Here is a 13642-nt window from a genome sequence, read left to right as displayed (position 1 = left end):
CCTTATGCTTCCTTGCACCATATGGCCATTACTGATACTAACTGCCTAGTAATGTACAGCCACAAGTGTGAATTTGATGCTTCAGAATACAAGTGCTTTCAGTGTGTTCAAAAAAATGCCAGGACTCATGAGGTGAGTTTCCTTTGTTTTCAAGTTGTTTTTTTGACAATTTGATTTTTTTTTTTGCAGTAACTGTATGAATTGAAAGCATGGGGGAGGAAGACGCTAAAGGCTACAGCCTCCAGAAAAAAAAGTCATTTCTGTTGACATGCATGAGCAATTCTCATTGTTAATGCATGTGAAATCATTTAGTAATGTACGGGTGAGAAGAATCAGTGGTTGTATGTAGTGAATTTTTGTTAGTTGTTTATAAAAATTGCCATTTTGCTGTTTCTTTTTCGTCCTTTCAGTTCTGACATATTGTTATGTCACGTGACATCTTCTAAAAAGATTGCTTGTGCGAGATGTGGCTTGTTTCTGGCAACCAATGTTGGCATCACTCCACCTCAATAACACAAACAGCGAGTCACGCAGTTTTGCGTTTAGTTGTCCGATTACTCCAGTAAATGCTGATTTACCAAACACACAAATTTTTTATATGAGCAACCATGAGAGTGATAGATGTACTTACATTTGAAGGTTCTTTCAACAAGTAGCAACAAATTGCATGTATATGTCCAGATTTCTTTGAACTCTACAGAGATGAGTTATCATCATCTATGATAACTCATGATAGTTTCAAAAATCAGCATAAGAGAGTGCATCCTTTCAACAAGATCTGAAATTGTGGACTACCACTAAAATTGAAGAAATTCTCTGAATTTCTTCAATTTTAGTGTTAGTCCACAAATTGAAGAAATATATATATATATTATTTAAATATAATTTAATAGTAGAATGGGTTGATATGCTAATTAAGCAGCGCCTGTGCCGCCATCTATTTTCCTTTTTCTTTTATATAAGCTGGTTCAGCTTACAATTGGTGTCAGTGGTGTGGCTTCTGCTTTAGGAGTGCTGTCTGTTCTATAGTTTATTTTTCGCTGCATAAGGACCACCGCCGTGCAAATCCTCTGCATTGGTGCATCGATCGGAGGAGGAATGGGTGGTTTGGTTCTTCGATCTTTTCGCCTTTGAGACGATTTGTATAGCGATTGAAATGCAGCGATTCCATAACCATTATTGGCCTCGTGGTCCTCTGTCGATATGGGGCATAATGGTCAGTCTATTATTTGATTTGATTTTATTTTGATATCTTTTAGTAGTTCCTTTAACCCCTTTTTGGTGATATTTCACGTCTTTTGGAACTGGTACCTTTCTGGGGGGGGGAGGGGGGGGGGGTATTATTTTAAAGTATTATTTTAAAATACCTTAAATTAAAATACCTTAATTTAAAATAATTGGCATTATTTTAAATTTTATATATCGGCTTTATTATTGGATTTAAAGTGCTAAATTATATAGGGGTTTTTGGCTACTGTTTATGTCATACTTTTACTTTCCTTTTCCGTTCGTTTTATTTTGGGTTATTTTTATGTTAATTTTCACTCTACAGTTTTTGCCATACTACTGGCTTATGTTTTATTTTATTTTAAAATATTGGATATATCTTGGCTTCATATGGAGGATGTGCATGTTGCTTGCCTCTAATGAAAGCTCAATATTTATTTATTTTTATTATATTTTAACTTTTGTCATTTAAATATATATATATATATTATAGTATATATTACTTATTTAAAATATATATATAATATATATATATATATATTATTATATATATATATGGAGAGGATATGTTTATTTTTTACAAATAAAAAAAATAAAAAAATCTAGGCAATAATCCTACAGCTGAAAAGTCAATAGGAAAAATTTAAGCATTTATTTACAGTTTTCATTTTACAAACTTGCAATTCCTCAAAAAAAAATCTGTTACTCCAGGTGGGTATATACTGTCCAGAAACACACTCATAAAAAAGATTAAACAAATTTTTAAAGTATTTCTCGTATATTAGCATTTTTCAACCAGTGGTATAAGGAATACTTAGTATTTATTGAAAATGAAAATATACATGCTTTTAAATGCACATTCCATTACAAAGTTTAGAAGTTAGAGGCACACTACCAAAAGGGTGAAGAAATGAGTTAAAAGGCTGTGAAACATAGCTCTAAATCATAAAGGCAACTTACTAATTCCTTCCTCATCTATTTCTTCTTCCTCATCTCCTTCATCAACCTCCATACTCTTTTCATCATTTCTGCTGTTTCTTCTTTCAGTCATTGCCACTGTATAAGTAACCTTTCACACTTGTAGGTGAATATAAAAATTAGAAGGTAAAATGAATTTCAATCAATATGAGCAATAAATATAATTCATCAGAAAAGAAAAATAAAAACATAACCATAATAAAATAAACATAAGCAACAAAAACATTACTGTATATCTTATGTGTAATATACACATAAGATATACATCCCTCTGAATCTAGGACCTTGTTTAATCTGACTTAATTTTTGAATGACATCAATCAATGTCAAATGATAACATTCCACAGTACAACTTGGAAAGTTACTGTGAAGATTGAAAACATTATGCAACCATTATATTGATACCCAACAAGATGGGTCTACAGACTCATTTTACCCATATTTCTCATATGGGAGCTGGGATTTTTCAGAAAAGGAGCATTTCTGCAATCCCCACTATCCAGTGTTGGTGTTCCTCTGCCCAGTGAAACCATACCATCTTGGATTTTTTTTTTTTTGTTGGCAGGAGTGAAATCTGGTTTGGTCATTGGCTGTGACAACTCAATCATGCCAAGATATGACAAGCTGTGCATTCTGAATTACCTCTTTTGTTACCACTGTTGTACAGAGTTATTTGACTGACTGTAGCAGCCTGTTAGCCTTTTGCATTGAGCTGTTTTCAACCACACGATGCGTTGGCTGAATGTTATTTGATTATTAGACCAATCTCAATACATTATTTAAAGACACTTAAAATGTTTTATCCTGTCCATTTTCACACTGAATTGCACATGTAAAGCATCCCGTCATATCTTCCCACCTGCTTCATAGTGCATGGCACTAAAGGAGTACTCCATTTCATGAAAGGGTAAGTGGCTGATCTCCACTTTATGGGTACATCTTGTCACCACATTGTGGGAGTGAGTGAAGAAAGTAGTGGTTGTCTGGTCGAGTTCTGTGATTGGGTGATTACTGTGAATGTGTAATTTGCCTTTCTGATTGTTTCATTGAATGCAAATTCACTTTGATTTTGGCAGTAAATGCAAAATTATCATTTGCTTTGGTTCTTTGTGTTGTTTAGTCATTATTGTGCTCTTAGTTATTGTTTAGTCATTGGTGTCATGCTGCTCTTGGATATTTTGCTCTGTGCCATCAAAATTCCATTTTTTTATTTGTTATTCCATGTTCAATCCCAATGGAGCAAGTGACTGGAGCAAGTGACTGTAAAAACATTATATGGTTTGGAAAAGGATGGTGGTAAGGCTGTAATTGACTGGAATTTGTGAAGTGTACCAGGCACCACCAGTACTGATGAGGTGAGTTTTCTTTGTATTTGCATAGTTTTTTGATGATTTGATTGTGTTTTGCAGTTATAGTATTAGTATAAGGAGAGACTGCTTCTACAGGGATGGGATACACTTAAATAGAAAGGGTGTTTATATAGACAAGAATGTTTACTGATGCTATCGAGGCAGTGTTAGGTGGGTTGGAAAACTGCTAGATTGGGGGGAGACAAAGACGAATAGACTAACAGTAGCCACTGGCAGAGGTGAAAGTGATTCTTGCACTGTTCTATTGGAATGAGCACCAGCTTGGAAAATAAGATGCAGGATAATTCAGAGACTGCTGGGAATCACTGGGGTACAAGTAAACAAATGGGTTGTGTTAGGGTAGCTAAGAAAAAGAACAGGTGCATGTATACTTGTGTATACACCAATGCTACAAGTTTGGTAAATAAATTTGATGAATTTGAGCTATTGCTCAAAGCATCAAAGGCGGATATTGTTGGGATATCAGAGACGTGGTGTCACACAGATATAAGTAATGCAGAACTGGAATTTGGGGAATACAACATCTACAGAAAGGATAGACAGGATAGGACAGGATAGGAAGGGAGGAGGGGTTATGCTATTAGTTAAGAAACACATAAAATCCAAGGAAGTGAAGCCAATCGACATCGCTGGACAGTGCAGTGTCGAGTTAGTTTGGTGTGACATAAGCATTGAGAGATCAAATTTGAGAGGAGTGTACTATAGGCCTAATGACTCTGATGAGTATAATAAGAAACTGTACAGGGAAATAGAGTGGGCCAGTAAATCAGAGAGTCTTATAATGGGGGATTTTAATTTCCCAGATATCGACTGGAATTTGCGGATTGGTCACTCACACACTAGCAAGGGTTTTGTGGATTTATTCGATGATTGTTTTCTAAATCAGCATGTTTGGGAAGCAACTAGAGGGAGCAATACTGTTGATTTGATTATCAGTAGTGATTCTTGTTGCATTAAGAATCTGCAGATACAGGAACCACTAGGTGGCAGTGATCACAGTGTGCTGAAGTGGGATTTACTCAAGGAGGTAACTACCATCAGGGGTAAAGGGAAGGGTCATTGCTTTCGTAAAGGCAACTACGATGGTCTGAGACAGTATTTAAATTCTATACAGTGGGACCAACTGATGATGTTACCAACAGCAAATTCAAAATGGGAAGCATTCAAAGAAGGGATCTTGGAAGCTACTAGGCATTACATACAAACTAAGAAATATTGTTCAAGGTTCAGGCCTAAATGGATGTCAGATGAACTAATGAGACATATGGCAGAGAAGAAAAATGCATGGGATACATATAAATTAACATGTGACACAGAAGCCTATGATAGATATAAGTTGATCTGTAACCAAGTTACAAAGGAGGTTAGGCAGGCGAAGGCAGATTACGAGAAATCTTTGGCAAGGGATGCAAAGAAAAACAGCAAGTTCTTTACTTATGTAAACTCTAGAAGGAAGGGGACGAATCAGATTGGTCCACTTGATCCTGCTCAGGTAGCTAACAAACTAAATCAATATTTTGCATCTACATTCACACATGAGGAGTTATTCAGGAAGGGGAATGCCACAGATGAAGTAAACACTGGCAGTGAGCTAGATGATCTTGTAATAATTGAGAGTAAAGTGGAGGAGAAATTGTTGAAGATAAATACAAGAAAGCACCTGGGGGTGGATGGGATCTATCCAGTTATATTAAAGGAGGCAGCAAAGGAAGTAAGCAATCCGTTAGCCATAATTATGAGAGCTTCCTTGGACTCAGGGGAGGTACCCACAGACTGGAGATGTGCAAATGTAACCACAATTCACAAAGGAGGATCAAAGGCTGACACAAGTAATTATAGACCTGTGAGTTTAACTCCTGTTCCAGGAAAATTAATGGAAGCACTGGTTAAAGAAGCACCGCAGGATCATCTTGACAAGAATTCAGTTATAGCTCAGACACAGCATGGTTTTGTTAAGGGAAGGTCTTGCCTCACCAATCTGATTGGATACTATGAGGTAGTCACAAAAGAATTGGATGCAGGGAATAACTTTGATATTATATATTTGGATCTTAGAAAGGCTTTTGATGCTGTTGCACATGAAAGACTGCTGCACAAATTGGAGCAGTGTGGCATGGTGGCAAATTATTGCTATGGATAAAGGGATGGTTGAGTGGCAGAAGACAGAGTGGTAATTAATGGATACTGCTTATCGTGGACTAATGTTATTAGTGGAGTCCCTCAGGGTTCAGCGTTAGGTCCATTGTTGTTTTCTGTATTTATAAATAATATTGATGATGGTATATCAAGCTTAATGTCCAAGTTTGCAGACGATACAAAGGTTCGCAGGGTTGTTAAGGACACTACTGATGCTATGCTGCTGCAACAGGATCTGGAAAGGTTGAGCAGATGGGCTGAGAGGTGTTGAATGAAGTTTAACATCGACAAATGTAAAGTACAACATATGGGAAACAGCAACCCCAGAGCAACGTATCAACTCTGTGGTACTACACTGACAGTGGTAGAGAATGTAAAGGACCTGGGGGTAATTGTGCAGGCAGATATCAAGTTCTCTGAGCAGTGCAGATGGGCTGGAAGAGTAGCTCATGGTGTTTTATCAATGATATACAGGAATTTTTCTAGCAGGGACAGGGAGGTGATTATTCCCTTGTATAAGGCAATGGTCAGGCCACATCTCGAGCACTGTATACAGGTTTGGAGGCCTAATTTAAAGAAGGATTTAGAGCTGCTGGAAAGAAAAGGGCAACAAGGTTAACGAACGGAACGAAGGGTTGCTCTTACGAAGAAAGGCTTAAGTTTTGCAAATTACAGTGTCTGGAGACTAGTCACCGGCGAGGTGCAAAGCCTTGAATGGTTTGAGCATGCTCAATGCTGATGGAATACTGCCTCTTGCTCAGAATAATCACCTGAGAGGGCATAAATTCAAATTGAGGAAAGACAGATGTAGGATAGATGTGCGGAAATTTGCCTTTAGCCAGCGGGTAGTTGGTTGGTGGAACAGACTTCCATCCCTTGTTGTGGAAGTTGATAGCCTAAATAAATTTAAGGCTCAGCTGGACAGGTATTTTGAACCAACGGAGGGGTGAAGTGAAAGGTTTTTTTTTTTTTTTTTTTGGCTGATGCTGCATAAGCTTGCTTTCTTGCATCATATGCCTCTACTAATGCTAATATGATTTTCTTGATATAGTTCTCTTAATAATAGAGGGGATGTAGAGCAGCAGACCCTACAGAAGTGAGGGTCTGGAGTCTGCCGCCCCAAGAAAAAACATTTTTGTAGATGTGCAGGAGCAATTCTCATTGTTAATGCACTCGAAATCATCTAGTAACGTATGGGCAAGAAGTATCAGTGGTTGTGTCTTGTGTTAATTTTTCATACTTGTTTTAAAAAATTTACATTTATGTTCACCCATTTTTTGCTCCCTATTGCCGTTTTTTTTTTTTTTTTCATTTCAGCTAAGACGTGATGCTACATAACATCCACCTGTAATGTGTGGGAGGTGCCTTCACCTGTCAATCACTGCCTTCTTCCTCTTTTTCTTACCAAAGTACAGAAGTGTACCCATAAACTGGAGTTTTACAGTGTACCTAATAAAGTGGCCATTCAGTGCAGATTATTGGAAAGAAAATATTTACAGGAAATATTACTTTTAACAGTAGACAAACATTTTGTTGATGCTCCAAGTAAATGAATTTTTCATGACATATACACATTTTATTCTTTTTCTTCTTCTAAATCAGAAGGAAATGGTCCTGGATGTGTTTTCTTATGGCTTATCTGGTTTCACAATTTTGTTGGTCTCCTAAATGAATGCTATGAATGTAAAATCAGGTAGTGCAAACATTCTACCAAGGTCAGTTCAAAGTATGTCTTGAAGTTGCACACAGGCACCAAAAGTGTGTAAGTGCCTGAAGTAATAATATGCCGATTTCTAATATTTGTAATTCTTGATATTGTGCCAACGTACACACCAAAATGAAAAAACGAAACCTCACTACAAACTACTACAATTAGGTAGATGCCAGTGTTTTCTAAAAAAGAAAAAGGCAGTTTTATTTTTAATAGCAAATTAAAAAATAATAATAATAAAATAAAATAATTTCACTTAGTGTAAATTTTATGGGCAAAAATGATCAACTTTACTGAAACCAGATGAAAAGAAAAACTTTTAAAAAAACATCCAGTAACCCAACCATTTATAAACCAGAATAAAGATATAAACTGAGGCAATGTTTATAAATACTGATGGATATCACTGTCAAGTCTAAATCATGAGATGACTGTAAGAACCAACCAAGCGGCATTACAGAAGGTTGTTTTTATTTGTTCTTTCACAGATGTATTGGATATTCTTGAAAAAGGTTGACTGAATTGATTCCTACAATACTGATTCCCATAAATCAGTATGGGAGTGCCATGTAATTATATATAAAAAAAAAAAAAAAAAAAAAAAGAAAGAAAAAAACTTACCTGTAGGTAAAGTTACTCTACAACATAGCCTTTCAGCAAAGTAAAAAGACCTGTTAGCCAAAACGAATCCACTGTAAGACTGACAAGTGACCAAACTATAATATAGTTATACTATAACACACAAAAATCAATGGCAGTATGTGATGCAAAGATAATCTCTCTCTCTCTCTCTCTCTCTCTCTCTCTACTTACAGTAAGTACTCTTACTGGTTAAATACATGATAACCAATAAAAGCACAAAAAATTACATCATACTGGCTTCACAATGTACTAAAATAACAGGCTACCCATCCGGATAAACCTGATTTCTTGAATGTAGTATTCAATTACAAAGCAGCTGAATTATTTTGAACAAGCCCGACTAGGCTTGTTTATCTGAATAATTTAATATGCAAGTGCTTATACAGTCTGACCCTAAAAAATTCCAAAACAATATGAATTTCAATTTTCAAGCATACAGAATTGGTATTGCTAAAAACAAACGTGGAGTAAGAAACGTATTAATCAAACACTCACAAGCAATACGTTAACCATTATACAGAGATACGCATATTCCAAATGCAAAAAAGTACTTCATTTTCACCAATAAACATATATATATATGTTTATTTTTTCATCTTTCTTTTGGCGCCCTTTCACTCTTCAATCTATTCCACATCTGACTGACCTTAAATAAATAAAAAAAATCCGTAAATAATTATAAAACAGAAATAGCCCAACAATCGCTTCAGAAACTCTCAATACGACACAAGGAAGCTACCTGGGTGCAGAGGAGTTATCTAGTTATTTTAAAAGGGGCCACAGAGGAAGTTAAAAGACGCTTAGTCATAACTAGGAGAATTTTTTAGACTCAGAGGAGGTCAACATGGACTGGAGATGTGCAAATGTAACTCAATTTCACAGAGGAGGATCAAAGGGTGACACAAGTAATTACAGAATTACTCGTGTCACCCTTTTAATTAGTTTTACTAAATAATTAGTTTTACTTAAAAAATAATTAGTTTTACTTCTGTTTATGGGAAATGAATAGAGGAACTGGTTAAAGAAGCATTGCAAGGATCATCTAGACAAGAATGCAGTTAAAGTTCAGACACAGTATGAGTTTGTAAAGGGGAAGCCTTGACTGACCAATCTAATTAGATATTATGCCGTGGTCACAAAGGAACTGGATGAAAAAAATAATGCTGATATATATTTGGATTTCAGGAAAGCTTTTGATACTGTTGCACACTGAAGACTACTGTACAAATTAGAGCAGTATGGCATTAAGGGCTATTGCTGCTAATGATTAAGGGCTATTTCAGTGGGAGAAGACAAAGAGTGGTAATCAATGGACACTGGTCTTCGCCGCCTAATGCTATCAGCGAAATCTCCAAGAGTTCTGTGTTCGGCCCATTGTTGTTTTCTGTATTTATTAATGGTATTATTCATGGTATATCAAGTGTAATTTCCAAGTTTGCAGACGGCACGAAGGTTCTCAGGGTTGTTAATGACACTAATAACATTACGCTTCTGCAACAGGATCGAGAAAAGTTGAGCAGATGGGCTGAGAGGTGGCAACTGAAGTTAAACATTGATAAATGTAAAGTAATGCATATGTGTAGCAGTAACCCCAGAGTCACGTGTTAACTGTATGATACTACACTTAGGGTAGTGAAGAATGAAAAAGACTTGGGGGGGGGGGGGATTGTGCAATCAATTATGAAGTTTTTTGAGCAGTGCAGATGGTCTGCAAGAGCAGTCTTCTCAAGGATAAACAGGAATTTTTCTAACAAAGATAAGGAGGTGATAATCCCCTTGTATAAGGCAATCGTCACATCACACCTTGAGCACTGTATACATGTCTAGAGGCCTCATTTTAGAATGTAGAACTACTTAAAGAGTACAGAGAAGGGCAATGAAATTGTCGAATGGGACAAAGGGTTACTCTTACAAAGAAAGACTTAAATTCTGCAAATTGCAGCATCTAGAAACTAGACACATGAGAGGTGATCTGATTAAGGTATACAATGCCTTGATTGGTTTGAGCAAACTCAGTGCTGATGGAATTCTTCCTCTTGCCCAGATTAATCACTTGGGGGATATAAATTCAAATTACGGAAAGACAGTTAACATTAGCATTAGTAGAGGCATTTGATGCAAAAAAGCAAGCTTATGCAGCATCAGCCAAAAAAAATAATAATAAATAAATAAATAAATAAAAAATAACCACTTCCACTTCACCCCTCTGTTCGTTCGAAATACCTGTCCAGCTGAGCCTTAAACTTATTTAGCTTATCAACTTCCACGACAAGGGATGGAAGTTTATTCCACCAACTAATCAGCCGCTGGCTAAAGGCAAATTTCCTCGCGTCTATCCTACGTCTGTCTTTTCTCAATTTGAACTTATGTCCTCTCAGGTGATTATTCTGAGCAAGAGGAAGAATACCATCAGCATTGAGCATGCTCAAACCATTCAAGGCTTTATACGCCTCTATCCGATCACCTCGCCGGTGCCTAGTCTCCACACACTGTAATTTGCAAAACTTAAGCCTTTCTTCGTAAGAGCAACCCTTTGTCCCATTCACTAATCTTGTTGCCCTTTCTAGCATTAGCATTAGCATTACTAGAGGCATTTGATGCAAGCAAGCAAGCTTATGCAGCATCAGCCAAAAAAAAAAAAAACCACTTCCACTTTACCCCTCTGTTCGTTCAAAATACCTGTCCAGCTGAGCCTTAAACTTATTTAGGCTATCAACTTCCACGACAAGGGATGGAAGTCTGTTTCACCAACCAACCACTCGCTGGCTAAAGGCAAATTTCCGCACGTCTATCCTACATCTGTCTTTTCTCAATTTGAATTTATGCCCTCTCAGGTGATTATTCTGAGCGAGAGGAAGAATCCCTTCAGCATTGAGCATGCTCAAACCATTCAATGCTTTATACACCTCTATCAGATCATCTCGCTGGTGCCTAGTCTCCAGACACTGTAATTTGCAAAATTTAAGCCTTTTTTCGTAAGGGCACCCCTTTGTTCCATTTGCTAATCTTGTTGCCCTTCTCTGTACTCGTTCCAGCAGCTCTACATGCTTCATGAAATGAGACCTCCAGACCTGTATACAGTACTCTAGGTGTGGCCTGACCATTGCCTTATACAAGGGAATAACCACCTCCTTATCCCTGCTAGAAAAATTCCTATATATCATTGACAATACACCATGAGCTACTCTTGGAGCCCGTCTGCACTGGTAAGAGAACTTCATATCTGCCTGCACAAACACCCCCAGGTCCCTTTCATTCTCTACCACTGTCAGTGTTGTACCACAGAGTTGATACGTTGCTCTGGGGTTGCTGTTTCCCATGTGTAATATGTTACATTTGTCAATGTTAAACTTCATTTGCCACTTCTCAGCCCATCTGCTCAACCTTTCCAGATCCTGTTGCAGCAGCATTGTGTCAGTAGTGTCCTACACAACCCTGCCTACCTTTGTATCGTCTGCAATCTTCAACATTAAGCATGATATACCATCATCAATATCGTTTATGAATACAGAAAACAATAATGGACCCAACACTGAGCCCTGAGGGACTCCACTAATAACATTAGTCCACGACGAGCAGTGTCCATTGATTACCACCCTCTGTCTTGTCCCCCTCAGCCACCCGTTTATCCACAGCAGCAATTTGCCTCCAATGTCCACTGCTCCAATTTGTGCAGCAGTCTTCCATGTGCAACAGTATCAAAAGCCTTTCTAAGATCCAAGTATATAATATCAAAGTTATTCCCTGCATCCAGTTCCTTTGTGACTGCATCATAGTATCCAATCAAATTGGTCAGGCAAGACTTCCCCTTAACAAAACCATACTGTGTCCGAGCTATAACTGAAGTCTTGTCTAAATGATCCTGCAGTGCTTCTTTAACTAGTGCCTCCATTAATTTCCCTGGAACATAAGTTAAACTCACAGGTCTATAATTACTTGTGTCAGCCTTTAATCCTCCTTTGTGAATTGGGGTCACATTTGCACATTTCCAGTCTATGGGTACCATCCCTGAGTCCAAGGAAGCTCTCATAATTATGGCTAAAGGTTTGCTTACTTCCTTTGCTGCCTCCTTTAATATAACTGGATAGATCCCATCCACCCCAGGTGCCTTCCTTGTGTTTATCTTCAAAAATTTCTCCTCCACTTTACTCTCTGTTATTACAAGATTCTCTAGCTTACTGCTAGAGTTGAATACACCTCTGGCTTTCCCCTCGCTGAATAACTCGTCATATGTGAATGTCGATGCAAAATATTAGCTACGTGAGCAGGATCATCAACAGTTGGCCCATCGATATCAAGTGGACCAATTTGATTCCTCCCCTTCCTTCTAGAGTTTACATAAGTAAAGAACTCTTTGCTGTTTTTCTAGACATCCCTTGCCAAACATTTCTCATAATCTGCCTTCGCCTGCCCAACCTCCTTTGTAACTTGGTTACAGACCAACTTGTATCTATCAGAGGCTTCTGTGTCATGTGTTAATTTGTATGTATCCCATGCATTTTTCTTCTCTGCCATATGCCTCATCAGTTCATCTGACATCCATTTAGGCCTAAACCTTGAACAATATTTCTTAGTTGGTATGTAAAGCCTAGTAGCTTCCAAGATAAGTTCTTGGAATGCTTCCCATTTTGCATTTGATGTTGGTAACATCATCAGTTGGTCCCACTGTATAGAATTTAAATACTGTCTCAGTCCATCGTAGTCGCCTTTACGAAAGCAATAACCCTTCCTTTTACCCCTAATGGTAGTTACCGCTTTGAGTAAATCCCACTTCAGCACACTGTGATCACTGCCACCTAGTGGTTCATTTATCTGCAGGTTCTTAATGCATGAAGAATCACTGCTGATAATCAAATCAAGAGTATTCCTCCCTCTAGTTGCCTCCCGAACATGCTGATGTGGAAAACAATCATCCAATAAATCCACAAAAGCCTTGCTAGTGTGTAAGTGACCAGCCCCCAAATTCCAGTCAATATCTGGGAAATTAAAATCCCCCATTATAAGACTCTCTGATTTACTGGCCCACTCTATTTCCCTGCACAGTTTCTTATTATTTTCATCAGAGTCATTAGGCCTATAGCATACTCCTACTCTCAATTTTGATTTCCCAATGCTTGTGTCACACCAAACGGACTCGACACTGCACTGTCCAGCGATGTCCACTCGCTTCACTTCTTTGGATTTTATATATTTCTTAACTAATAGCATAACCCCTCCTCCCTTCCTGTCCCATCTATCCTTTCTGTAGACGTTGTACTCCCCAAATTCCAGTTCTGCATTCCTTATATCTGTGTGACACCACGTCTCTGATACCCCAACAATATCTGCCTTTGATGTTTTGAGCAATACCTCAAATTCATCAAATGTATTTATTAAACTCCTAGCACTGGTGTACACGCAAGTATACATGCACCTATTTCTATTCTTAGCTACCCTAACACAACCCATGTGTTTACTTGTACCGCAATGACTCCCAGCAGTCTCTGAAATATCCTGCGTCTAGTTTTTCAGGCTTCTGCTCATTCCAATAGAAGCAGTGCAAGAATCCCTTTCCCCTCTGCCAGTGGCTACCCACCAA

The 13642-nt window shown here is 37.7% G+C and overlaps 1 protein-coding gene across 1 annotated transcript in view; it reads right to left on the bottom strand.

Annotated features, from left to right (window-relative positions):
* glu (structural maintenance of chromosomes 4-like protein gluon) overlaps positions 1-8656 on the bottom strand; it is a 256802-nt gene extending 248146 nt beyond the window's left edge. Inside the window, exons 1-2 of the mRNA XM_090377488.1 lie at positions 8560-8656; positions 2188-2304 (exon numbers count right to left, since the gene is read on the bottom strand). Coding sequence (XP_090233614.1) covers positions 2188-2278 — 91 coding nt within the window. The 5' untranslated portion in view covers positions 2279-2304; positions 8560-8656. The remainder of the gene's footprint in view (positions 1-2187; positions 2305-8559) is intronic.
* Between the last annotated feature and the right edge of the window lie 4986 nt (positions 8657-13642).

This window comes from Mastigoproctus giganteus, chromosome 1, assembly GCF_048544385.1.
Source record: "Mastigoproctus giganteus isolate SK-2022 chromosome 1, ASM4854438v1, whole genome shotgun sequence".
Taxonomy (NCBI): Eukaryota; Metazoa; Arthropoda; class Arachnida; order Uropygi; family Thelyphonidae; genus Mastigoproctus; species Mastigoproctus giganteus.
This window is presented reverse-complemented; position numbering and strand designations above follow the sequence as displayed.